Source organism: Lepidochelys olivacea (assembly GCF_965140295.1).
Source record: "Lepidochelys olivacea isolate rLepOli2 genome assembly, chromosome: 6".
Taxonomy (NCBI): domain Eukaryota; kingdom Metazoa; phylum Chordata; order Testudines; family Cheloniidae; genus Lepidochelys; species Lepidochelys olivacea.
This window is the reverse complement of record NC_140416.1, coordinates 30,369,267-30,396,994: the sequence shown is the minus strand read 5'-3', so window position 1 is coordinate 30,396,994 and position 27,728 is coordinate 30,369,267. Positions and strand designations below refer to the sequence as shown.

The 27,728-nt window shown below is 42.3% G+C and overlaps 3 protein-coding genes across 7 annotated transcripts in view; 2 read left to right on the top strand and 1 right to left on the bottom strand.

Moving 5' to 3' along the window:
- The first annotated feature begins 2,423 nt into the window (after nucleotides 1-2,423).
- LOC311521441 (uncharacterized protein C11orf16 homolog) lies at nucleotides 2,424-14,079 on the top strand. Of its 4 annotated transcripts, none has more exons than XM_084629775.1 (9): nucleotides 2,424-2,504; nucleotides 4,272-4,325; nucleotides 5,805-5,961; nucleotides 7,561-7,789; nucleotides 8,634-9,314; nucleotides 10,079-10,266; nucleotides 10,898-11,070; nucleotides 12,781-13,030; nucleotides 13,442-14,079. In XM_084629775.1, the coding sequence occupies exons 2-9, from the start codon at nucleotides 4,282-4,284 to the stop codon at nucleotides 13,523-13,525; spliced, it is 1,806 nt and encodes a 601-aa protein (XP_084485901.1). In that variant the 5' UTR covers nucleotides 2,424-2,504; nucleotides 4,272-4,281; the 3' UTR covers nucleotides 13,526-14,079. The 4 variants fall into 4 exon arrangements, with proteins under 4 accessions (XP_084485901.1, XP_084485899.1, XP_084485902.1 ...); XM_084629773.1 differs by having other exon boundaries at nucleotides 4,128-4,325; XM_084629774.1 differs by having other exon boundaries at nucleotides 2,442-2,504; nucleotides 4,141-4,325.
- A 43-nt stretch (nucleotides 14,080-14,122) lies between these two features.
- AKIP1 (A-kinase interacting protein 1) lies at nucleotides 14,123-24,002 on the bottom strand. Its single transcript, XM_084630251.1, has 4 exons — nucleotides 23,671-24,002; nucleotides 20,707-20,784; nucleotides 18,092-18,205; nucleotides 14,123-14,571 (listed from the first exon to the last, which is right to left on the bottom strand). The coding sequence occupies exons 1-4, from the start codon at nucleotides 23,785-23,787 to the stop codon at nucleotides 14,428-14,430; spliced, it is 453 nt and encodes a 150-aa protein (XP_084486377.1). The 5' UTR covers nucleotides 23,788-24,002; the 3' UTR covers nucleotides 14,123-14,427.
- A 476-nt stretch (nucleotides 24,003-24,478) lies between these two features.
- Nucleotides 24,479-27,728, top strand: part of DENND2B (DENN domain containing 2B) — a 297,272-nt gene continuing 294,022 nt past the window's right edge. The window contains exon 1 of one of the 2 annotated variants that reach the window (XM_084630242.1): nucleotides 24,479-24,540. The gene's annotated coding sequence lies outside the window, so the exon portion shown is untranslated. Of the gene's footprint in view, nucleotides 24,541-24,571; nucleotides 24,725-27,728 lie in introns of those variants that run through there. The other variant, XM_084630241.1, reaches the window with a different exon arrangement.

Here is a 27,728-nt window from a genome sequence, read left to right as displayed (position 1 = left end):
AATGCAGCATTTTTGGAAATGCAGCTCTATCCTTTTGTTAACCAATTCTTTTTTGTACTTGAAACCTGGAAGTCTTACTGTGGTTTTAAACCCCTTTTTTCCTGGCCAAACTCCAATCTGTGAGCTGGATTCCATCACCCATGCTGTCAGTGAGCTTAGTTCATGAGTCGTCTTGTTGAAAATCACTGAATATGGATTTACTTACTGACATAGTAAGATACTACTCAGAGGAGGGGTGGCAGAATCTGGCGCTGGGGAATGACATCATGTAAGCCTGTATGTCGCTGCACTTTCACTGGGATAATGTTGTCTTCACTTCATGTCCTAAATTGTTGCTCTGCACTCTTAAATAGCTGACCGTTTCACCCCACAGCTCGCTGCATTTCAGCAAAGTTTTCTAGTTAGGGCCTACTCACATGAGAGTGATGAGGAAGATTTAGCCCATAGTTTGCAAAGAGCTTTGACATCCCTTGGGTTGAATGGTGCTATATTATTTACAGTCCTATTTTATTGATATTCAATAAAAAGGCTCTCCACATACCATAATGAGAGCCACTGCAACATGGGTGCAGCAAAGTACTGAGGAAAAAGTCATTAGCAGCTGATAATCTAAACCAGATGTGGCTTTTCCTTGAGGCCCAGCAGTCATCTGTACGCTACTGGGTTTATGGAAGCAAAAAGCGAGTTTTACCATGGCACAGAAAAGGAACATTAGTCTACTAGTCACTGTTTGCAGTACTATCCCTTTACGCGCGAGGCAGGTCTCTAGTGCACACGTAGCTCTCTCCATTCTACTTGAAATCTTGAAATCTCCACTGTTGTTTTTGAAGGCTTAAAAGCTTTGTTGCTGCTACAGCCCACACTGGACCTGGTCATGACCAAGCTTATCTTTGCTCTTTTCTGAGTGAAAACAAAGCTTTAAGCCCAAGAGTTTCAAAAATAGGATCTTCAAGTCCACATTCAGGTTCCTGAGTAAGTGGCCTGATTTTCAAAACATGGGAGCCCCCATGACTTCATGCCTGAGTTCCTCTCAGGAGGAGGAAGACAGCATGACTATTTTCCAAGCTTTTGGACACTATATTTCCAAGCTATTTTCCAAGACAATAGGGATCAGAAGTAATTCTGCTCGTCATCCACTTGTTTTAAATTCATTTCCTTAGGACAATCATCTGGTTAAAAGACTATGAAATACAATTCTGATGAAACAGCTCGAAAGTAGATCTTGTTTCACTAGCTGGCAATGAGATTTCAGCCGTGCTTAATTTGTAGTGAAAGAGGTGCCGGGGCTCGAGCAATTTTTTTACATTCATAATTCATGCAGCAAACCCAGAGGTGCCAGGGCTATGAACTGCCAAGCCTAGAGGTGCCGGGGCTCAGCCCTGGCACAAATTAAGTACTGGATTTCATATGTGTAGCGGATGAATGTAAAAAAACCCAGCAGAGGAGCAATGAAATGCCCTTGCAACAATTCATTAATGTTATGGAAGAGGAGACAGATCTAGAGGTCAGAGCAGGGATCAACAATCAGGAAGACTCCTAGATCTTATTCCAGGTTAAGAAATCTCTGTTTACTCACCTGAAAATGGGAGGGAGGCAGTATTGTCCAGTGGGTGGCCCCTTGACTGGAACTCAGGAAATCAGGGTTATGTTCCAGGCTCTGACATTGACCTGCTGAGTGACCTTAGGAAAGTCAGACTGGAAGCTCTGTGGGGCAGTGGCTGTCTCTAAGTTTTTGTACACTGCCTAGCACAATGAGGCGGGTGCTACTGCAATACAAATAAAAATAAATCACTTCACCTATCTGTGTCTCCTCTGACCCCTTATCTGTCTAGTCTAGACTGTGAGCTCTTAGGGGTTGGAACTCCCTCTTACTGTTTATACAGTGCCTACCATGATGGGGCTCTGATCTTCTTTGGGGCATTGAGGTGTTACTGTAATACACAGCATACTGTATTATTATCTACCTAGTAGATGGATGTGAGGCTTAATGACTTAATGTTTGTAAAGTGATGTGACACCAGCTCAACCACTTCCCTTTTGCCCTAACTGCACTGCAGCACTTTTGTTACCTCATATAGGCATTTTTATTTTAATCCCACAGGTTCATATGACCCTGTCTTGGTCAATAAAATTGTGTTTGGTCATTCAAGGGTGCAAAATAGACTGTATATGCACAATGCATTCCTACACTATGACCCCACCACGGTAACTGATACTTTGATCGAATGGATTATGTCTGTCACATTTAAAATAGAATGGATATGTGTTAGATGATCATCTATGGGACTACTGTTCCTTTGGCTGTTGGCTGAAACACTCATGTACGTGCATGCGTGGCTTTCTTCAACACAGTCACTTCCTGTTGGTAATGAATCTATGGCAACCAGCTTAGTAACTGGAAAACACTAGCAACAAATGACTTTTCACACTGAACAGGCAAAAGGGCAGGATTTCTGAAGTCAGGCCAGGTGTGGGAGGACAAGATTGGGCACTCTCAATATCTGGTAAGTTCAATATATTCAGTTTCCAGAACCACTGTATCTAAGTAATTGAAGCTGCTCAGTAAACATAATATAATTTTATACAAGTCACCTGTGTCTTTGCTCTCCTCTGCCCATGCTGTATCTGTTCTGTGGATAAGAAGGGACTTTGCTCCTCAGGGCTGTCTGGCCAATATCTTTCCCCAGCACTAAATTCACTGCAAAATTTTTTTTTAATGTTAAGTTAAAAATAAAATTAATTTGAACATCAACACAAAGTCTAACTTTACATTACATTAATTTTTTCATTAATATTTATGTGTAAGAATCAGTATGCTTGTAAAGTAATCAATATCCTTGACATTATTTGCTTATTTGCAGACACAAGTTTTGCAGAGATTATTACAATAATTGTTGCAATATGTGATCCTGTTGCAATTTATGATCTAGTTGGGAGTTTATATAAAATACTGGTTTGTTAAATAAGAATTTGCTGAAATCTGACCATATTTATCAAAAGAGCAGCCAGATGATAGTCTTTTATACCAGAGAAAATGAGAGAGTAAAATCCACAGGTAACATTTTTCAAATGCAGCTAAATAACATAGGAGCCTAAATTCCATTTGCAAATGTAATTTAGGAGCATAGTCCAATTGTCTTTCAGTTAGAAAATTTTACCCCATGTATAAATATTTTAAAGTAATATAAAAAATCTAGTTAGAATAGAAATGTCCTGCTAAATCTTGCCCAGGTTACAAGGTAGCTATAGCATTGTAAATCTTAACTTGACAGCCACAGAATAGTTATCTGTTCACTTGTCAAATGTGAGCCATGATTTCCTTCTCTTGCTAAAAGCATAACCTTTCATCATAAAACATGACAGAACAGCTGCAAGATCAAATGATTGCCCCTTAAATACATCACTATAACACAAGTAACAGGCAACGTTAATCTAGTGCTACATTCAAAAGCTGTCTTCGAGCTCATTCAGCTATATCAGCTCCAGCTGTGATTTTGGTCATAGCTCATAAAATATGTAGGATTGGGTTGGGACAGGACACAGATGGGAATCATTTTAGGAAGAATGCAGGTGCAGCAGGTGATGGTGTTGATTCCTGAGGTGGCATAACTATGAGTCTCTCAGTGGTGTTCGAGGGCACTAATCTATGGAGGACTTGATTTAAAACAGGAAATTCCCGAAGACTTTTCTAGTTTATTTAATGTTGCTAAGGTGCCAATCACCTTTTGTAAAAGTCTGATTCAAAGTCCTTTGAAGTCAATGGAAAGGCTCTTATTGACATCAGTGGGTTTTGGATAGTATAGGGGTGTTAACCACACTGACTTCTCCTGGCCAAATTCAAGTCTGGTGAATTACATTCCAGCTACCTAAATCCCCCCTGTAATTTCAACTGAGTACCTTAATCTTCAGTTCCTGTTGCTCTGCACTGTTAAACAGTTGTTATATTTCACACCAGAAGTGGCTGCATTTTCAGTGGTAGGCAAACTTTTGATTCCTGTTCTTATGTAAAACTCCTTTGGGAGCCACTAGAAAATGTAAGTCATTGTGATCATCATCTAACTACTGTGTATATTTGCTTAAAACCTGGTACGTCATGTTTATTCACATCAAATATAAAATTATCACAGTTCCATTTTGTAGGTAACTGCTTATGGGGGAATGGAGAATCCAGGAAGATCCTTGTTTACAGAGCACAAGTACTGCAGAGCAATGACAGCACTAGATAAACTCTCATGCAGCAACTTCCTAACTAATATCGATCCCTTCTCTAGTGGGTCTTCCATGGTGCATCCTGCTTGGGTTACCAGACTTCTCATCCCACAAAGGTAATAAAAAGTTCTTGCTTGTGTCTGTCATTTGCTTTCTCACTTCCAGTCTCTACCCATCTTGACAAATTAGCAAACTGAAGATAGTTTGAGAATTGCCACAATGTTTTTCATTGTCAGCTTTATAGACCATTACTGATTAAAATTTTCTGCAACACTGTTGACGACTGAAAACAAGCTATGAAGTAAGTCCACAAACTAAAGAGACAGGCCCATTGGCGCCAGCTGTTCTTTACAAGCAACTCCTTTCTCAGATCTGACAAACTCACTACACTTAATACATCCCTTTCGTGGTATTTTTCCATGAAAGGTAGCATGTAAGGTCTCTACTGAAAGCTTGTAACTTAATAATACTCATAATCATTGTGAGATGTGTGTACGGGTAATATTTAAGGCATAATTTAACTATATTGAAAACTATGTTGTATCATCTTAAAGTTGGTCAGAAAACATCGTATGATTGGGTGATAGCCCACTCGAGTGGGAGGGAGTTGTCATCCCTCCCTGCTCAGTTGGTGATATAATGCCCTGTCCCAGAACAGTCATTGGAAAACCATCAAAGACAACTGCAAACAATCAAAACCACTTGGAGGTAAAAAGGACCATAACAACAGACAATGCCCTGTGTGTGAATAAAGACGAAAGACTGATTCAGTGTAACACATGATGGAAAAAGACTCCTTGTATCCATTCATTGAGGAGACATGTTGTTGAATGGGGGGCAGGTTTTATGAAAAATTGGATCCTGGTTCCTGTGATGCCAGCCAACTCTGCAACAGACTGAACTAGGGGTGGGGTGCTTTGTTAGCTAGGAAAAGTAACTATTAATAAACTGTAGGCCCTAGTTTGCATTTTATGATTTGTTTTCTATTGTAACTGGATGTTTCCATTACTGTGGAACATCTTTAAACATCTTTTTTCTAGTGGAGTCTCTCTTCTTTCTTATGATAAAACAAAAGAAGGTTTATTTAAATGCAGTACTTTATACAAAAGTGATTTAGGGTAAAAGTGGTAAACTGGGGCACACTGCTCCTTTGAGGGCAAAGGAGCTGGGATTTCTGAGAGTAGCCAGTACAGGGTCTGGATATCACAGGGGAATGCTTCAAGGGAACTTGGGACACCTCTTGTTAACCTGATGTTAAGGGCAGTTAGAGGCTAGTTTGTTAGAGCATAAGTTAGAGCAACTACTGCTGTAGGTTATACCAAACTAGGATCACAGTGTGATCCTTCCACAACCAGCAAACACCCTCCCGCACAGTGGTGTGAGGCTGAGAGGAGCTGCTTGAGTTATGCGAGCAAGGGATTCTCCTGCACAGGCAAATCCTCAGCCAGCTCCTTCTGCCTGCTTTACACCATAGGGGTGGAACAAAACAGGTCCACCAGGGCCCGGGATCTGGCCCTTGAAGGTTAATAGATTGTCTTCGTTTGACTTATGGAAGCCGTTTGCTCTCACCACTAACCCTTTTCTTTTTATTCAAGGTGCTCATGGATCGGCCACTGTCCACATTTCCCTGACACAGCATGTAAGGGGCTGAAGGTGTGGGAAAAATCAGTGGACATTGCTCATGTTCCTGTTTTAGCAAGAAGGGAATCTGATGGGTTTTATTATCTTGGTACGATAAAACAGGAGATAGAGGCAAGTGATTATTAGCTCACCTATCTTGTATAGCTATTCTTAATTTACTGTGTGCCCCCATTACAGTGAGATCTGTTCATTGTAGGAAGTCACATGGATCAGACCCTGGACTCTCCCAGAAGAGATTCACAAAGGGTCAAATTCATGGATTGCAGAATGACCCCCAGTAGCATCTCTCCACCACTTGAACCCCTGCTATGGGTGGAACTGGGTTGGGGGGGGGTGCAAAGGCAGATCAGCTGTGCAGTGGGGTCTGTGCATCATTTCTGTCGGTTCTGATGTAGGCTGTTGCATGAAGTCAGGAGGCAAGTCACAACCAGAGCATCTGCATTTGTGATTATATAGCTCCAGTGGATTAAAGACCATGTATATGGGCAGTAGTGTCCAGTGGTCCAGCCCATCCTACTGTACCTATTGATTAAGAGCATGCTGTATGAGTCTGCTCCGGATAACAAAGGTATGGGCTGAGATGACACCTGTATGCAGCCTCTATGCCTCCTTTGCTGGGCCTTCTCTTCCTGATGTCGGACTTTCTGGCAGCTATTCTAGTCTGCAAAAGGGACTGTTGGCTTGTGGAAAGTCGGGGTATGCCCATTATTCAGAAAACAAGGCAGCTGCTTGTCCGATAGGGACTACCAGACTGATCTCTTTAGGGAAGCTCCTGCTGTGACGCTATGCTACTGTAACGCTTTGGCGTCCCATTCTTCCACCAGCGCTGATGTTTTTTTGGAAGGTCGTTTTGCCCCAGTTGGGCCCATCCTGCAAGGTTGCAAGAAGCCTTGGCTCCTGCTGCGACTCAGGGCTCTCAGCACCTTGCAGGGACAGGCTCTTTGTTTCTGAGCCAGTCGTGCTGGGCATTGAGCCACGTTTAGATTAATTTTGTGGTGTTATGGCCTGTGCCACACCTACTGTTGTGAATAGACAGATAAACATCAATACTGTTGGAAAACTGTTAGTGTGTTATGGATACACTTAGGGCTTTATTCCCCTGCAAACCAAGGCACAGCATGTCTTTTCAGAGACACTAGTGAATGCTTTAATTCATTAAGTTGTTAGCACTTAAAACTTTAAAGAAAAAAGGGCCTATTCTTTCTGAAGAGCAGGGGAGTGGCTTGCTTCACTTGCTGATGCAAAGCTCCTTAACTGTTTTCTAAAAGATAAAATGCCTGGTTACCCAGTATGTAACAGAAAAGGATTCATGAGTGAATAGAGAACAGTTCTGAACTGCCTTTGGGTACTTTGTCACCATCTACGTACAGGGTAGTTTGTGAAATTGGCAGCATCCCATGAATTACAGCTGGGCATGGAATCTCAGGCCTGTAGTGTCTTTTGCAGGGGAGAAAATACAGGTCTTAGTTGTCGTATATGCACAGGGGTATTTTACCAAGGCTGCTGAACACAAACATCCCCCTGTAGTTCTTTCCAGCTCTCTAGATGAGAGACTAACACAGCACGTGCTGCTTACTGTCACCATTCCTACTGTCCTAGAGTTCAGGCCTAGTCTAAGCTGCCATGGAAGGGACTGCTGACTGCAGTACAAGGCCTTATATTATGTATACAGGGTGGGCTTCCTCATAATTGTTTTGTTCCTGGTAACAGGGCGAAAGAGGAACTTTCCTGGTAGAGTTTGACAAACCACCTGCATCGGGTGACAAGTATTCAGTATGTGTGCAAAAAACAGCCAGGGATGACATCCTTGAATATGTCAACAGAATGAGGCACTCCATACTCCCTGGAGACAAAGTGCTGGCACCCTGGGAACCAGACCTTGTCAGATATGGCCCTGGAACCATCCTCCTGGGCATTGAGACACGGGATCCCCTGAGAGGTAAGAAGGGATCCCCTGAAGTGGTAAGAATGAACACTGTTTTTGATATTGCTATTGCAGCAGAAGCATCAGTGCAACTTGCAATGTTTATTTTAAAAATTTATACCAAGGGATGCAGTGGGAACTAGTAACGGATCCCTAGAAAGTGCTCCTTAGTAATACCTTGAGTGTGAGAGTTAACTTCTAGATTGCTCTACCTTTTATTAAGAAAACAGTGACTTTTTAAATTTGCACCTTTGCTATCCACTACATTTAGTCTTTTAGCAGTTATTCAATTTAACTTCTTACTGAAACAAGGGCACCAGCCATTGGGGAAAGGATAATGTGTTCCATTATCTGTTTCATAGGGAAACCCCATTTTCAAATGGGGGTAGTGTTAAGAAGATGGCGCCCGTTAGAATGCTCAGATCGGCACTGGGTTATTTATATATCCAAGTGCTGATCTGAGCACCCACATGTGGAATTTAGATAAACTAATTATCTACCCATGTTTGACAGTTTGGCCCTGTTTGCTTATCAAAATACTGGTAAAATGTCATTGGATTATCACGGCCCAATTTGGCTGCAATACCAAAATTACCAGACAATTACCATTTGTGTCTCTTTCACATGGGGACAGATTTGCAGGAAAACTTCTGCCAGGTCTGTGATAACAATGGCAAATTCAATAGCAGCCTTCATATCGTACAGTATATGATGAGGAGGTGTTAGAACAGGAGGGTGTTCCTGCTCTTGGACAAAGGTAGAAAACGTGTATTAAAGTGCTAAGACCAGTCAAGAAACTAGTATTTTCCCAACCAGAGCAGTACTGTCTAATGGTATCTTACCTTTTTCTTTTCAATAGCCTCAGAGGATGAAGAAATCATGGTCTATTTTTGGAATGACAAGAAAGTGAAAGTACCACTAGGTGTGGCCTTATGGATTCCACCAGACATGTGGGAAAGGATAGTTGAGATGATTCACATGCCCTTCAGCAGCAGATTAAAGTTTATGAACCCCCACAACACTACTAGCTCTTACACTTCTACTTGCAGATTTCTAAGAGCCCCCATCCATTCATGTGCTTTAGATGATGAGCTAAGTAAGTACAGGTGGCCACGGCCATGCCCATTAATCTGCCCCCCCTTTCATGGTCACTGTCACAGTGTATGCTGTTCACCAGTCCATGTGGGATGTATCAGCTGCTCCCATCCCAAATTCAATGCCTGGTGGCCTCTACTATCCACATCTTTGGTCTCTCAAAGAGGCACTAAACTGCAAGAGTCCAATAACAAACCCACGGCACAACTTCTAGAATTGGAAAGTCCAAAGGAAAATGAACCAGCAGCTGCTGCTGCTGCTTCCTCCTCCTCCTCTTCTGATTTAGAAAGTGAGGAGGAGATGTGCTTAACTAAGAGCACGATGGTGGATAGTGCTATTAATACAGATTCCAGTCTTTTTGAAAAGCCCAAACTGAAAGATGCTGCAAGACCTGAGTGGAAGTATTGGAAGAGAAGCCACCCCAAGTCACATCCTAGGAATCCAGGTATATTTCATCTCTTTCCTTAGTTATTTGTCAACAGGTGCTTCTTCACTGAAAGCGTTCTATGACCCTCTTCAGTCTGGCACTGTATCTCATTCAGTGTTAGACTCGAATGTGGGTCTATATCTCTGCTAGCAGTGACACAGATGTACTTGTAAATGTCTAAACTTACCTTATTTCAACATTGGTAGACAAATCGTATGTATGATGCATAGAAAGCAGAAAAAAAATCTGACCATCAATGTCATTTATCCTTTAACTACTACCTAGAATTTAAAATAGGTTAAATAAATTCATAAATCTGAAATTCATAAAAATGTTATTTTGTAGCCCCACTCCCCTTTTTGAAAAGCAAAACAAAACTTTGTACTGGGGCCTAAACCAGGCATCAGTTAAAAATCCTTTTAATTAATTTCTATAAATGCAAGATCTGCACCAGGTTTTGCCTTCTTCATCACATGTAAGGGCTCCTCTTTCAGTACTTTATCCAGTGGAAAAATGGAATCAGCAAAAATGGAATCAGATTCAGGAACACACAAACAACTCTAAATTCCTAATCTCCCCCCCCGACCCTTCCCACATTTTTCATGATGCCACCCACACAGTTAACTTTTACTTTAGTAACTGATATCCAGAACCAGAAATCGTGAACCTACAAGAGTTCCTTTTAGGTTAAAATTGCACTTTCCCTTCCAAATGATTACCATTTTTTATCTTTAATGTAAAAGTAAGATTATGCACATTAAATATAGTATCTATATCCCCAGGAATCAGCATTCCCAGCAGCAAGTGTACAAAGGGGAAAGCAGAATCCAGAGCCATTTTCTGCTTGGACATGTACCCTGTTGCACCAACCAACCAGAGTGCAATGTTTGAAACTATTGAGCAGTCTCAGAGAAGACATTTCACACTGAAAGATGTCTTAATCCACCATGATTTCAAGCCATCACTGGGAGTAAGTAATCTATGGTGAAACAGTATTATAATTAGGTACATTGGTTCTTTAAATTGAAGATGATGATGTTCTGGATATTAGCTGCAGAAGCAAATGGCCCTAAGGTTACCCTGTTGCCTACTAACCCCTCCCCCCACCCCATCTCTGTTTTTGCGCGAGAGCTCCTCTTCTAATTCAAGATGCAGCTGGGCAGGATCTGAAGCCATCTTACTCAGTTTAAAAAAAACCCCAAAACTAAAACTTGGCATGTAACTCAATGGTGATTCAATGGCGCTTGTAACCTTGGAGACTGATTCAATGCTCACTGAAGTCATGGGAGCTAGATTACAGCTTTAGGAAGGTAAACAACTCCTATAGAATGCTTGATCCTGGGAATGGATGGCTCTGAAATTCAGGAGTAATAGAATCCAAGCAGAGAGCTCTCCTTCCTTCTATCTACACAGCTCTGCACCAGGCACACTCCATCGAGGGCATTTTGTACTGCCCCAAAGCCTGATGCGTGTGGGTATTTTTCTAGAAATCAGTCTCTGCTGAATACTGCTCTAGAGTTCAATGAGAGGATACAAAATGCATAAACCAAGTCAAAGGAAAGAGGACTAAAGTCCTAGTTTTCATGCTTAATTTCTCCCAGCCGCAGGCCACTCCTTGTTTAGAGAAACTTGGAGAAAATCAAATAGAACGTGAACGCCAAAGAAAAGCCTGCATGGAACAAAAAAGAAAGAAAAAATTCTGGCAGCAGACGTGGGAGCATGAAAGAGAACAGCAGGCTGAAGAGAAATACTACACTGCACAGGAACACCGGAGGTACATCACACAGGTCAAGTATTAGCTACTCTGCATCTTCCCTCTTTTGGTTCAATGGACTTTGACCACAGAGTAAAGCATTGTGCACACTAAACTTATATGAAGAACTCCTAATAGAAAATATGCATAGTAATTTCAGCAGAATGAGTGTCTAGTTTAAATTATCAATAAATGTCCACATTGTGCTCTGTTGTAACTGATTTATACCTTTCTTAGGAAACCACTGTTCATAGGCTTCTTTGAAACAAGTACAAAACTTCAGGCATTCTGTACATTAATGGTTAGGTTATGTCAGATATTTGTTTCTACCAATTTTGGAATAAATGACTAAGCCGTCATATCCTGATGGACAGGGCTTTAACACAAACCCCTATGTAATGCATAATTTTTACTGAAGTCAATAGTTTTGCATGTGGGAGGACTGCAGGGTTGGGCCCTGTATGTTTGTAAAGACTATAAAAAAAACTAAATGAAGAGACTGAGTTGCATCTGTGGCTGGCCATCCTGTTCCCTGCAGAACTGGTGGAAGAAACAGAAGGGACATTCCTTCTCTGATTGATTAAAGATTTAAAGGGTTGACTCAATATGACATTCCCCAAAAGACATAGGCCCAGTTCAAGTAATTTTGTGAGACCAAATTACAATGTGACTGTCCCTAAACACAGTTAAAGCATAAGTTCTATCTTGTACTCTAGATCAGGGGCAGGCAAACTTTTTGGCCTGAGGGCTGCGCCTCCCCAAACAGCCAAGCAGGGCCTGGCCCCAGCCCCAGGCCCCTATCCGACTGTCCCCTGGGGACTCCTGCCCCATCCAAGCCCCTGTTCCCTGTCCGCCCCCCAGGGACCCCTGCTCTTGGTCCCCTACCTGCCCCCAGACCCCCCGCCCCTAACTACTACCCCCAACCGCCCCATCCTGACCTCCCCCCAGGGACCCCTGCCCCATCCACCACCCCTGCTCTCGGTCCCCTGACTGTGAACCCACTGCTCCATCCAACTCCTCCTCTCATTCTTGACTGCCCCCCTGGGACCCCTGCCCCCATTCAACCCCCCTGTTCCCCACCCTCTGACTGCCCTGACCCTATCCACACCCCCACCCCAGACTCCCTTGCCCTCTAACCAACGCTCTCTTACCGCGCTACCTGGAGCATCGGTGGCTGGCAGCATGGTTGCACCAGGAGAGGCAGCTATGCCGTGCAGAACAGAGCACTGGGTCAGGCCGGGCTCTGCAGCCACACCACGCAGAGCATTGCACCAGCTGCGGGGGAGGAGCTGGGAGCTAGCCTCCAAGGCCAGGAGCTCAGGGGCCAAGCAGGACAGTCCCATGGGCCGGATGTGGCCTGCAGGCCATAGTTTGCCCACCTCTGCTCTAGATGGAGCCTTAAACTACTTGACCATATCCTTTACAAACATACAAGTTTAGTTAAGAGCCAACTAAAACTTCAGGGTGGGTTTTCAAAAGTGCTTAGCTTTATCCTATCTTTGCTCCCACAGATGTGAACAGTGAAAGTCCCACTGAGTGCTTCTGAAACTCTATCCTAAGGTTTATTTTTAAACATTTCTATTCCATTGAAGAGTTTATGTACCTGTAAAACTGCTTCCACTGAGAAAGCTACACCAGGCAGGTGTATTTATTTTGAGGATAAGAGAAGAGCAGACAAAAAACACAATCTTTTCAGAAAAATGCTTAACTCACTGGGTTTTTCTTCTCCAGGAAAAAGCTGCTGCAGCATTTTGAGAATGAAGATAAGAAGGTAAAAGAACAAGATATAAAGCAGAATCAGACAATGAAAACAAAGCAACTCACACAGCAGAGGACAAACCTGAAAATGCAGACTATGGCAGAGGAGGACAGGCAGAAAGGACAGCAAAGACTAGCTCATCTGCAACAAGTCAAAGAGACACATGATCAGAGGGAATTTAATAAGTGTATAGCTGAAGAAATTAAAAAGAAACAATATCAGGTAAACTACCCATCTATACAGGGTTATTTTTATACAGTGAATAAAGTGTGCCCTCATCATCAAGCTCTCTGCTCTAATGACCTTCAACTCTCCGTTAAATGAACAAAAGCTGTAGGTAGCCAGAATAGCTTTATGGATAACACCACCTTAACCGATTAAAATCAATTCCATTTAGATGGAAATTCACTGTCCTGTCCAGAGGATGTGTGTCTTTCCATATTAAGTTCCATTCTAGTCCACTGTGCTGGACTAGAAACCAACACTCTTGGGGAGAGAGGAACAACAAGTAATAGTACAGAAAACCTGAACAATTGGAAATTGAGAGTAAGGTTTTAATAAGCCTCCCGTTTGTTCTCATGGTTTCAAAAAGTCTGTGAGAGGGATTTCAGCATGATGGTTTCTCTCTTGTAGGAAGCCCGAAGGAGAAGAGTGGAGACCCAGTACAAGTTAATGGCAGAAAAGATCTTTCAAGATGAAAAACAGAAGGGAAAGTAACCAAACAGCACAGAACAAAGGAGATACAAACAACAAAAGTAAAAGTTTGCATATGGATACTAAAACACGACATCCATTTTATTCCCAGGTGCCCATTCAGCAAGCTACCTAAGCCCATGAGAAGTCCCATCGACTTCAGTGGGATTACTCATGTTCTTAAATTAGACACATGTTGAAATGCCTGGCTGAATCAGGGCCTTAAAGATAATGAACTTAAGTGGGAGTTAAGCATGCGTGTACATGTTTTGCTCAAGTGGGATTTGGCTTAAATGAAAGTGAAACCGAACAATACTGCCGAAACTTGCATTTATGTAGCAATAACTGGGATTTTTTTTTTTAATTGCAACCGTGTGCACATTTTAGCTTGAATTACAGCTCCAGTTTCTTCATTCATACCAGTATGACCAGTTAACTACAGTACTCTACATGGCACACTGTAGCCAGATCCTCACCTGCTGTAAATGGGCATGAACTTCAATGGAGCTACATTGACTTATACCAGTTGAGGATTGGGTTTTTCATATTCAAGTAATTATAAATATAACTTGCATGACTTTAGTTCCTAATTTAAAAAAAAATAAAAATTCATCTCAAAGATTAATTTTTAATCCTTTATTCCACTGATTGCTTGACTTAAAAATAACCCCAAACTCTGGGTGATACATGTCACATAATTTCAATTAAGGCATATTTATACAAACATTCATCATGTCCGTGTACACAATGGACTATAATAGCACTGAGTGCACAATAAGTAGACAAAGTGAGTAAAACAGAAGAAGCCCAGAGAAAGGAAGTTGTTAAAGTGCTAAAGAGAAACAGATCTGCATAGCTTGTTATATTAATTCATTAGGATAGCTTAGTATTGTTTTATTCCTATGATTGCTGAGAGAGAGTGATCATCATATACTGAAAGTTAAATCAATACTTTGTCCTGCATTAACATCCACCACATGTGTGTCTTTCACCATATCCTCTGAGGTCGCTGTGACAGAATAGGTGCCAGGGGAGACTTCAATGTAGAGATCTTTGGAAGTCTTTCTACCCTGAAAGGGGAAAAAAAAAATGGTAAGTAATACTGTTTGGTTGTCTTACCTAGACAGAAATGGAATTTTTTAGTTTATAGAGTTACAGTTCAACTAATATACTGACATACTAACATTTTTCAAAAATACATTGGTAGGACGGACGTTAATGGTAGCAAAATTTTTCTGTCCAATACAAAAATTAGCAAGCTGTGATTGTAAAAAATTGCCATATTCAAATCCTTTCATCTTTTTTTAAAGAATACTTAGGTAGAAATAATGTGCTAATTAGCTATCCTCTAACACTGGGAAAAATAGGTTGTCAAAACAAACATAACAAATATGGATAACACCACAAATTTAGTAGAAAAAGAATTGTTTGGGGTTATGATAAAGATTCCATATTTCTCATTTTCTGTGGCCCAGAAGCCAAACCAACTGGTTCCTAAAACTGCCTCTGCAAATTAGCCTTTGGGAAATGTAAAGTATTTCTCTCCTTCCCACTGACCATTAAGCCTACTGGGTCAGAATTATACTTCTCCACCAAGTCAGTGCAATGACTGACGCCCACAACCAAAATTAACTTTCCACAGTTGCAGCAGATAGTGTGTTCAGTAGTTAACATCTTTAAAGAGAATTCTGAAACATGTGACCACCTCCCACAATAGAATTTTCTAGGCCAGATCCTTGGCTTCGATATGGTCCCTTTGCACCACTCAGGCAGCACAGCTGGCTCAAAAGTTACACTTACCTGGCTTTGCTCCAGTACAGGAAAGATGCCAGAAGTACAAGGTGGGGCTGAAGAACGGCTGGACTGTTACTCCTGGTGTAAGTTAGAATGCCTAGAACAATTTAATCATCCACTCACAATTCCTCACAAATTTCACAGCCATCCAAAACTCCAGACATGGTGACCTTCAATATTTTCAGTAGCACTCTGCTGCCAGCCTGGGGTTCCGTCCGTCGGCCCCCTGCCAGCTGAGGTCCCGTCTGCCGGCCCTGCTCAGCCTGCCGCTGGCCCGGGGCTCTGCTCCTGGCCTCAGCCTGGTGCTCTGCAGCTGCCCCTAGCTGTGACCTACTGGCCCCAGTCTGGGGAAATGAGGGGTACAGACAGGGGCAAGAGGGGGTGCAGCTCGGCCCCCCCCTTCAAAATTGTTCCAGTGCCACTGGGATATTTTTAAGTCCTGATTTGCTGCTTACACCATGCTATGTGGAACAGCGCACTGCGTTTGACATTGTGCGTTCAGTCTGTCGCGATTTTTTTCCCCCACTGTGAGTTGAGGGGTACATTTGACAAAATGTCAGGTCCTAAGAAAGCAAAGTTAGATGTCCGTTCATTTCAGCCTTTTTGGACAGACACATTTGGATTTATTCAAAAAAAGGACCATGCTGTTTGCGCTTTCTGTTGTGAAAGCGTTTGTTGCACATCAAGTGTTCGACATTTTGAAACGAAGCACGAGAAAACCTTTCTTGACTAAGCAGACAAGACTGAATTGATCAAAAAGGCAATAGCAGGATATGAGAAGCATAGCAGTGTTTTTAAAATGCTTAAGTGTAAGTAAAATATCAAGCTACAGAAGAAAGTTACAAGATTGCACAGTGCACTGCAAAAAAAACGGAAAGCCATTTACAGATGGGGAATATATAAAATTTTTTTCAGCAGTTTAGAGGCTTTGTTCACTGATTTGCCAAATAAAGATACAATCGTATCTTTAATAGAAAAACTGCCTGTCTCTGCCAGAACAGTTGAGAGACACAAGCGAAACGGCAGAAAACATTAACGAAAAGCAGACGACAGCATTAAAAGACACAGCAGTGTTTAGCGTTGCAGTTGATGAGAACATGGATATAAACAACGTTCCATGTTTGGCAGTTGTTGCAAGATATTGTGTCTCCAATGAAATCCAAGAGAAACTTTCTTGCCCAAAACCCCTGCATGGCACCACAAAGGGGGAAGATACAGTGGAAAGTTTAGTAAACCATTTTGAAGAACGAGGAATTGACATCAGAAAAATATTTTGTGTGACAACAGATGGTGCTCCTGCTAGGGTTGGAAAACAGAAGGGATTTGTAAAGTTACTTGAAGATCAAATTGGCCGCCTGACAGTCAAATTTCACTGTATCATCCATCAAGAAAACCTGTATGCTAAAATTTCTAATTCAGAGTTTAATAATGTGATTAATACAGTGGTGCGAATTGTGAATTTCCTTGTTGCTCGATCTGCTTTGACTCTGACAGTTTCAAGCACTGCTAGAAGAGATGGACCATGCTTATAACAATATTCCAATTCACAGCAACATTCGGAGGCTAAGTCATGGCAAAATTTTGGTGTGCTTTGTAAACGGTTTTGAAGCAATCAAGACCTTTTTGTCGGAAAAAGAACAAAACTACCCCGAACTGGATGATGACAAATGGCTGTGTAAGCTCATATTTCTAACTGACATCACCGCTCACCTAAACAAGCTCAACCCCTGTCTCCACGGTGCAGGGCAAATGTTTCTAGTTCTTTATGAACCCTGGAAGGCATTTGTAGTAAAACTAGCAGTTTTTTCTCAGGATACTTGAACTTCGACTTTCTGCTACTTCCAACACGTAAAAGAGCTATCGACGTGTTGCACCGTCAGTGTCACAGATTGCAATGTACATGCAAGAACTGGAATCAGAATTTTCTGACAGATTTCAAGATTTTCAACGATTTGGCCCAATGCTTTCTTTTCTAATGAAACCTGAAAAGTTCAACGAAAGCGACTTGGATTTGTCTGTATTTCAGTGGATGAGTGTTGAAGATTTCGAAATGCAGCTCATTCAGTTAAAAAGCTCAGAAATGTGGACATCAAAGTTTGGAGATCTGCACTTGAAGCTACCAAGAGAGAGCATGGGGCCTCTATTCTGACCTGTTGGACGTCCCTGCCAGTGAAATTTAACTGTTTGAAGAAAATTGCGTTTGCAATGCTTTCAGCATTTGGATCCACATACCTGTGTGAACAGGTATCTTCACACATGAAATCTGTCCTCTGTCCCTCTCGGGGCCAGTTAACAACTGATCACTCAGAAGCCTGTGTCCAGCTTAAAGTATCCAAATGTAGGCCAGACATTGGAAAACTCAGCAAGGAAAAGCAAGGGCAAGGATCACACTAAACTGATAAGATCTGCATTTTTTCATTTAATTTTAAATGAAGCTTCTTAAACATTGTAAAAACCTTATTTACTTTACATACAACAATAGTTTAGTTATATAATATAGAGACCTTCTAAAAAAGTTAAAATGTATTACTGGCACACGAAACCTTGAATTACAGTGAATAAATGAAGACTTGGCACACCACTTCTGAAAGGTTGCCAACCTCTGCTCAGATTCTTATATTGGCACCATTGGCACTCATTACTATAGTATCTGAACACTTGAACTGAAACTCAGATTAGTGTGACAAAAGGGCCTGGAGAAGAAGCAGACACAGGGAGATCCCGTGAACATTATGCAGACATCTCCATGTCTTGGATGAGGAAAAGAATTAAATTAAACATGAGCAGTACACTTACCCCTTGTTCCAATGTCTGTAACAAGTTTTCTGCTGCATGTCTGCTGTGATATCTGCAGATGTGTTTAATTTCATTCTCTTGGCATCTACTTGCTGGCACGTAGCTATAATATTTCTGGAAGACAGTTAAAGCAAAGAGGTTTACATAGCCAAACCTCACAACCACACCTAAGAAATCCCTTCTTTCACAGTTAAAAACTAAAGAATGGAAACCCACCACTGTTGACCTTTTGAATTAAATCAGCTGATCTGTTCCCATGTTAGAAACAGGACTATACCCTGAAGCATCAAGTGACTTGAAACCAACCCCTTCAAAGTACTTGAGAATGACTCTACTGCCATCTGCTGTTCCCACTCAAACGAAACACATGAAATATGCATGTGTAGATTTGTTCTTTTGGGTTCCTAGCTGCAAAAGTAGAAAGTTCCATTTTACTTATTTCCTCCATCTGATCAGACATGTGGCCAGTAGACATTTTTGTTTCCAATTCCACTCCCTTGCTTTACTCCTTGAGGTTACAAATGGAAGCAGTTTATATTTGGCAATTGGTTAGTTTAATTTTTTTGTTTATATTGTATGGGTGCCCAAAATTCCATAAAAATAGAAGAACAGCTACACTGACATAATGGATAATGTATTACATATCACTGCATCACAAAAGTCAGCAAAACTTTTGACATGTGGTAAAATTTTCCAAAAGTGCTTAAATGATTTAGCTCCCTAAGACCCATTTTCAGAAGTGAGTTAGTAACTTAGGAACCCAAGTTCCACTGATTTTCAATTACACTTACCCATAAATTCTAGGGTTAGATTTTCAATGTGTGTAAGAGAATCCCCCCTCCCAAAATTATGATCTTGGAGAGTATATTAGACAGCATGGTCTAGTGGACTGAGCATGAAGGGTGGAAGCCAATGACGCAAATTCCCATCCCAGCTCTGCTACTGATTCCATTGAGATGTGGCAAGACTTAGGTTCTTGCCCAGCTTCCTCTTTTGTAATACAGAGAACTTCCTGTCCTGATTGATGGTTGACTAGTGTTTACACAAATGCTTAGAAATTATAAAAGGTGCTGTGATACATGAAGGGGGCAGGGGGTGGGGGTGGGGAGTAACTCCCTTTAATGGACATCCAGACAGCCAGTTAGCTGTAAAATCCCTCTTGGTCTGTTCTCTGCTTGCTTTACCTGTAAAGGGTTAACAAGCCCACAGGTTAAAAAAAAAAAAAAAAAAAGGGAGTGGGCACCTGACCAAAAAAGCCAACGGGAAGGTAGAACAATTTAAAATTGGGAAAAACTTTCCCTTTGTCTGTTTTCTTGGCTGCAGGGACACAATGTTACAAGCAGAAATGCTGTGTGAGGTTTGAACCAGGTATGAAAAAGTATCTTCCATACCTAGAAGAAATAATTTTAATAGGGAACATTTAGTTAGATGCTATCAGGTTTATTTCTTATTTTGGCTTGTGGATCTCCTGTGTGCTAACCCCAGTTGCTTTTGTTTGCTTGTAACCTTTAAGCTGAACCCCCAAGAAAGCTATTTGGGTGCTTAAATTTTTGGAATTGTTTAAGATCTAGTAAAAAGCCTAAGTTACAGATGTATTTTTTTCCTTTTTGTTTTTAACAACATTTACCTTTTTTAAGACCAGGATTGGATTTTTGGTGTCCTAGAGGTTTGTGCATGTTGTTTGATTAGCTGGTAACCACAGCTAATTTCCTTTATTTTCTCTCAGCTCTTCCCTGGAGAGGTAGGGAGAGAGAGGTGTGTGTGCGCGCGTGCGCTTGCTTGAGGGTATCCCACAGGGAGGAATTCCCAAGTGCTCCTTCCTGGGTTCAAAGGGGTTTTTTTTGCATCTGGTTGGTGGCAGCGTTTACCAACCCAAGGTCAGAGAGAAACTGTAACCTTGGGAGAGTAATACAAGCCTGGAGTGGCAAGTATTAATTTTTAGAATCCTTGCAAGCCCCCACTTTCTGCACTTGGAGTGACAGAGTGGGAATTCAGCCTTGACAGGTGCTGTCCAAAACAAAACTACTTTAGTGGTGTGAATGTCTGTGTACCATTGGAAGCAATTGTGTGTATAGATGCATGGGCAGTTTACAAGGGTAAATAGTGTTTAGCAAGTTTTATCTAGTACAGATAAGATTTATGCAATGGATAGCTCCTCCATTTGAAGTTTCTCTTTCTGTCCATCACCATCCCATAATCAAACTTTTCTTCCAGCTGAGAGGAAGAAATGGGCAGCCGCCTTAGGCTGTGACTCCATTATAATTCCACTGATGCTAGTAACCATGGGAATGTAAGTACAGGCTAGGTGGTGGTGTATATACCAGCATATTATCTAACCCAACACAGAGCAGGTTTAAAAGACAGTGGTAAAAATGCTAATCATCAGTCTAAATTTGCTCTCACACAGGTAGCATGGTAAGGGTGGGAGATGTCCCAAGATTTCTTGTTTTAGACAGGGCCCTAGAAGCCACTACCAAAGCTCTTATTGGTCAACTTGTGAGGTTGCTCTGAATCTTTAATTCATTCCTAGTTTTCCCTAACAGCAACGGAACTGAGCCACTAACAGGCACAACATTAGAATATTTCCCCCCCATCCCTCCTCGCATAAAATTTACCTCACACTCCTTTGTGGTTCGACTCATGAACTCCACTATTGAAGCAAATGCTGCATTGAGACGTTCAGAATCTTCTTCCTGTGATTAAACACACGTGTATAAGTCATTATGTCATGTTATTTGTTTCAAAGCAAAAACCTGCCGAGGTGCCTCTGCAGCTTATGCCTTGTTCGTTTAATTCATAAAGCCAGTCCCATTGGACATTACTGCAGCGATGCTAGTAGCTTACATAACAAAATGCTGATGAGTTCTGACAGTTTTCTCCATGGTGAAACTGAACCATCTGTAGCCTAATACTGTGTGTTACGTAGGCAATTAAAAACTATGCCACGCTGGCTTTACTCTATCCTTGGTAACATACATCAGAGGCAACAACGACCTTTACTGTAGGATTACATCCAGTCAACCCACTGCTACACTATGTGAAACAATTACCTGACCTCAGTCTCTCTCAAAGCACCGAGTTAGATACTAATTTATGTGTTAAGCAGCCTTGAAGATTTCATGTTGGCTTTGACTGTTTACCAAATGGAAAGGTAACCAAGCTTGACATTGTACTAAGGGATATTCAAGTGTCCTCATGTGTTATAGCTAATTAAAATGTAAACACTGTACATGTCTAAGTCCTGCACATTCATATGATAGGCCCTTATGGGACATGGGATACAATCATTAAGGATATGTCTATATTTAAAACACTGCAGCTGTAGTGCTTCAGCATAGACACTCACTACAACAATGGGAGAGGTTCTCCCTTTCCCCCCCCCCAAGAGACGGGAGCTAGGTCAATGGAAAGACAGGTTGATGGAAGAATTCCGTCTACTCACGGGACTAGGTCGGCATTGCTATGTCTCTCAGGGTAAGGACTTTTCACATCCCTGAGAGACGCAGCTATACCAATGTAAGTTCTCAGTACAGACCAGCCTTAGATATAACATTTCTCTGACACTGAGGTTCACATGAATTAGTTTATATTCACTGGTATTTTCAATCCTTCTTTACCTTACAGCTTTCTCAGAATAAATCTATTACATTCAATTTGCCTCCATTTTAAAGGGTCTACAATATTTGAACAATTGCAGTTAACATGTCACCTTCAAAGCTAAAGGTTAGCACTGTCTTGACTTGGGGCAATACTCAGTCAGCAAGTCGAGCGGCGATGCTTTTGCAATCCTCTGTCTTATATTTATTTCGCAATTTACACACCAGCCTGATTCAAGTCCACATGGCAGAAAATCTAGGGGAGTCAACTCAGTGACCATGTTGAATGAGTTTCAGCAGAGCATGATCACTCCCTGCGTGAGCAATAAAGAACGTACCACCTTGTTCCAATTTAAGTGTCTGCAGATAGACACAGACAATTTATTTAAATTATTCAGGGAAGGGCCCAGTCTCCTTACCTGTAAGGTGTTATACAATTCTCTATCACTATAAATTAAACACGACCTAAAAAGTACCAAGCACCAGTAAATGTTTAGTTTGAGAACACTGTTTAAAGTATTTTTCATATTTAAAAAATGAAAGCCATAGTTAATAAGCTGAAGTATAAATTACTGTAATATCTTGGCACCAATTCATCCATCACTAAAATGCAGATACCTGCAGGGCTAGATGTGACAGCTGTTTAACAGCACACAATTTCAGGCAGGAACTAAACAAAGTCTTTCAAAATTGAAATTTCAGGGGGATTTTTTGGGAGCTAACACCACTGTGCAAGACTGGGATTTGGCTACTTAAAGCATTATTGTGCTGCAGGCAAGTTAGCCTGCATTACTCTGGAGGGAGTTTATGGTGATGGAGATAAACATGATTTGTGCGTGCTGAGCAAATCATCTAAATACCCAAAAGAACACAGGGTGAGATTTTAAAGAGACTTGTGCTTTCAAGTCACTTAGGTGCTTTTGAAAATCCTATCTTTAGTCAACCTGCACTGACTCCTTACAATATTTATTCTTAAAAGCTATGGGGTATGGGACCCTCTATATAATTCAAATGGTGCTCTTACTTAAAGCTCAGTGTTTTTTACCAGAATACACCACTTAACAGTGGACCTTTTTCCCATCAACAAAGGCTCAACTGCTCACTTTATTTTTCAAATCATCTTGCAAATTACTTAATATGGCCAGGTGTGTTACTTTGTCATATACAACAACTGCATATTTTAGATCCCCAAAATGCTTTGAAGATAAAAAGGCAATTGTATGTGCCAAGTGTTTATACATATATTAAATTTAGCTATTATTAATACAGAAAGACTGCAGAACTATATTAAGCAAAAATGCTATTCAACAGATGTGCAAACATAAAGGACTAGTGGTAGGGTCTACTTATCATGGCATATGTGGAACTCAGGGCCAGCTCTATGTTTTGCACGAGCTATCTGCCAAGACATATAGGGCTCTCTCAGCTTCCCCTGACCCCTAACTTAATCCCCCATCTCCACTCTTGCCTAAGCAGCGAGAATGGACTGAAATTCTCTGGCAGAGTGGCAGAAACAAGAGGGATGGGCACTAGAGAAAGCATACAAGGATAAGTTGGTTGTGGAAGGTTGCCACCTTTAAAAAGTATTTTTAGCCGGCCAAAATAAGGCCAGGTTTCCACTGTGGCATTGTTACAGCCCTGTCGTCCACAAGCAGTGTCATCAATGCATTGTTACAGACCTGACACGACAGAGTCAGAGAAGAGAATCTGAGGTTCTTCTAGCCACATAAAGTCTGGATTTGTTTGGTTCAGCAAGCAGGCCTTCGTGGGGGAGGGCAGCATCCCCCAAATCCATAACTGCCCTGTGTAAATCAGAAGAGGCCGCCACCCTCCACACTAACGTGGCTACACACGCCTAAGACTAGCACCGGACTAACGACTCCTGGACTCTTCCCGGAGCACGAGGGAGAGCCGCCCTGACTGGTCCTAGGGCTTCCTTAGTAAAAGCCAGGCGGGGAGGAATCGCCGTTTCCAGACACTGACCACAGGCTCCGGCCAGCTCACTTTCCGCCGCTTAGCCCGTTCCAGGACCTCCCGCGCCAGCCCCGCCGTGCGCTGAGCCACGCCACAGGCCCGCCTCGCTGGCCGGCCGCTCGCCATTCCTCGGGCCCTGGGCCGGAGAGACCCAGGCAGGCTCCTCAGAACAGCCCCCCGGCGGGGAGGCGGCGGCGGCGCCCGGGGCCGGGAAGTAGCTCCCCTCAGCCGGTCTGTGCTGTAGGCTCCGCGGGGCAGGGGGGCCTTGCCAGGCAGCCCCTCAACCAACAACCCCAGGGGCGGGCAGGGCCTCGGGCCGCCCGGCGGCGGCACTCAGCGCGTCTCGGAGCACCGCGGGGGCGGGACGGGCAGGGAGCAGCGCCTCTCCCCCCGCGCTTATCAAGGCCCGGGGCGGGGGCTGGGAGCGACTGCAGCCCGAGGCGCCGCGGCCGCCGCTGCTGCTGCTGCTGCTGCCGCTTCCCTCGCCCCGCGCGGGCCGGGGCCTGCGCGTGGAACACGGACAGTGCATCACAATGCGCGTGCGCTGAATGGCCGCCGCCGCGCGCCGCCTGCCCGGGGCTGCTTCTCCCTCCTTTCCCCCCACCGCCGCGGGAGGAGCTCAGCCCCGGGCCGGTTCCCAGGGCAGGGGCGGCCCTCCCGGTTCTGTAGCACGGGCTCCGCCTCGGGGAAAGCGCTCCGCGAGCCCCGCAGCGGGGTTTGCCCGACCCCGTGCGGCTCCCAGGGGCGATGCACCCTCCGCTGCAGCTGCTCTCCCTTAGGGCTGAACTTCAGCTTGTTAGCCCAGAAAGAAACCCTCTTGTCAGATTCACAATATGGATGTCCCCAAGGCAACCCCGAGCAGATTATAATCCCTGCTAGGTAAAGTTCCTTGAAATTGCGTTAATCCTCTTTGTCAAGTGCAGGGCTCCTCCTCCTATAACTCAGTGGTTCTCAACGAGGGGTACATGTCCCTTAGGGGACCCAATGATCTTACAAGGGGTACATCAACTCATCTAGAAATTTGCCTCATTTTACACCGGGCTACATAAAAAGCACTAGTGAAGTGAGTAGAAACTAAATTTTCATACAATGACTCGTTTGTGCTTTTCTGTATGCTATGCAGTGAAATGTAAGTACAATATTTAGAGTTCAGTTGATTTCTTTTATAATTATATGGTAAAAATGAGAATGTAAGCCATTTTTCAGTAATAGTGTGCTGTGACACTGTTGTATTTCTATGTCTGTTTTGTAAACACATATTTTTAAAGTGAGATGAAATTTAGGGTACACAAGACAAATCAGACTCCTGAAAGGGGTACAGTAGTCTGGAAAGGTTGCTCTAAGTGACTCCAGATGAAATGTATCCCATTTACAAATAAAATGATTGTTTTAGTTTAATGATCAGACCTGCAAATGCAGCGTGGGCTCCCAGAGCTAAGCAGGGCTCTTTTCATCTCCTACATCATCCCTAGTTTTGTAGACCAGACTGTATTTGTTGAAGATACACAAGCTGGAACAGAATCTACAGCTTAATCAGTCATAGTAGTGTTGAGCCTGCAAGGCGAACAGTCATAAGAAAAGCAGTAAAAAAAGTTAGTTTTGTCACTAAAATCAGCAGGTGGGACAATAAGCACAAGGCTAGATCTGTTGAATAACAAGTTTTATGCAGTCATTTTTTCAGAGTAACATACAACTGCTCTTTAGTCATTAACAGCAGCAGGGCGGGATTTAGGGACAGGTGACCCAGGCGCTCTGGGTGCTGGGCTTGGGGGGGCGGGGGGGTTGCTGTTTTTGGTGTTAACAACAAAAGGGAAAATAGAACGTTTGAAGTAAAATGTTTCAGGTATTCTGTATGTGGATTTATTTTTCACTAACTTCCTAGAATGTTCTGGACCTTTGTAGAATCTCATGGAACCTTCCAGACTTTCTGAGAACTACATTTTCCTCAAACCTCCTAAAATGTCAGTCTAACGGTTATATAAGGGCAGGACATGGCCAGCCAGTTAGTGAGATATGAGAATGAACTGAATTGAAGGGAGAGCCCAGCTGTGATATTGTGAGCCTTGTTTTATTCTGTAATTGTGAAAGTGTACTTGTGTTTTAAGACTTGAAGAGTGTAAGTAGCGACTGATTAGGACATATTTACTGAGACACGAGAGAGATATATTGAACTCCTATCTACGCAACAATATAAAAGAAATACTGTTACTACTTTTGCCATGCTTAACACCGAACATCGACTTTTGCTCTCCCTAATACTGTCTGTTTTCCCCTGTAGAAAATAAAAGATGTCCCAAAGAAGCCTGGGAGATCAGTAAGCGAAAAGCTTAATTGCAATCTAGTTTGCAACAAGGGGTAAATTTGATGGGAAAATATCTGAACCAGAAAAATGTAGGGTTAACATTCTAAGGCTGTCACCTACTATAACACTATTTAATACTGGTCCAACCAATGTTGGTGCACAGTTCAATTTCTTGATGTTAGTACATTCCAGTTATTCTTAAAATTAAAAAGTTAAGGTATTTCAAAGTTTAACAGAAGTTTTACTAACTCAGAGCCCTCCCCATCTAGTTCCCCATCTCAGGCTCTTGGGGATATTTGCTGCAAGCAATTGCTGATGGGCAACATGCTATTTTAGGCAATTTCATCATTACCATCCCTTCTATAAATTTATCAAGCTCAGTGATGAAACAAGTTAGGTTTTTTGCCTCCCACTGCTCCCCTTGAAAGGCTATTCCGGATCTTCACTCCTCCCTTGAGTGGAAACTTTGGTCTAATTTCAAGCCTAAACGTGTTGATGGCCAGTTTAAATCCATTTGTTCTTGTCTCAGCATTAGCACTTAACTTAAATAACTCCTTTCCCTCCCTGATATTTATCCCTTTGATGTATTTATAGAGAGCAATCATATCTCCCCTCAGCCTTTGTTTGGTTAGGCTAAACAAGCCAAGCTCCTTAAGTTCTCTACATGTAAAAGGACTTGTATCTCATTTAAGCAATATTATACACAGTGATTTAAAGCAGTACTATACCTTGGAGTATTAGAATGATATTCTATTTCATGACATTATATGCCAGAAAAAATCCTGAAATTATTTGTAAAGCAATGTGACACTTCATAGCTACAGCTACACTTCTCACTAAATCACTTTCCGTGCAACCATTGCTCTTTTGTGGTATGTTTAAAATGATATGAAGAAAAATGACCACACTTCATGCAGCCAGTGCTTGCTACATAATGCGAGTGCTATGAAGTTGCACATCTGCTTAAAGAACACAGAGTCCTCGTCCAGTTTTGGAGCGTTGCTGCCATTGTGTTCTTCTGACAATTTCTAGGTGGTGGCTCAGCAAAAACATGTAACTATAATGTAATTTGTCATTGCATTAAGTTGCCTTTTAAAATGAACAAGACAATAACGCTTTCAAGGACATTTAACTAGTTACTTTTACTGTGGCGTATCAGAGTTTATGAGACTACAATATTACTACTATTCAATACCACAAAAGATATTAAATAATTCTCAGGGCTGCATTGGAACCAGCAAAAGCACAGGAAAGCTAAAGGCTTGTCTCATTCCAAGTATGCTAAGTTTTGGTTTGATGTTGAGATATAAACCCCTTAAACTTGTGGTTTATATGGCATTGCTGAGAGACCCTTACCTAGAAAATTGAACCTTGTCCACACTACAGCATTGTGCCATTGAAGGCACTGTTGCAAGTTTCTGGAAGGCTAGTGACATACCTCAGGCCTGATTGTCCATTCTACTCAGGCCTCTTTACACTGTTTTGATAGCAAAAAGATTGTAAAATAGGCATATCTGTCCATCAGGGAACATCCCCAGTGTAGTGGGACTCACATTGTCTCTACACCATCTGGAATCAGGGCTACACCACTCCCTCAGAGAGGTCTGTACAGGGGCATGGCCACAGTGTTCCTGCACTCTGGCTATTCTCAGCTGTCGGAAAGCCCCTTGGAAGCTGTTGCAGCTGAGTGTATGTTAGAGCAGTTCTGAGGGTTTCTAACCTATGCTGGGGAGGGGGGTCATAGAGGGAGGAGCAAAGTGGGCAA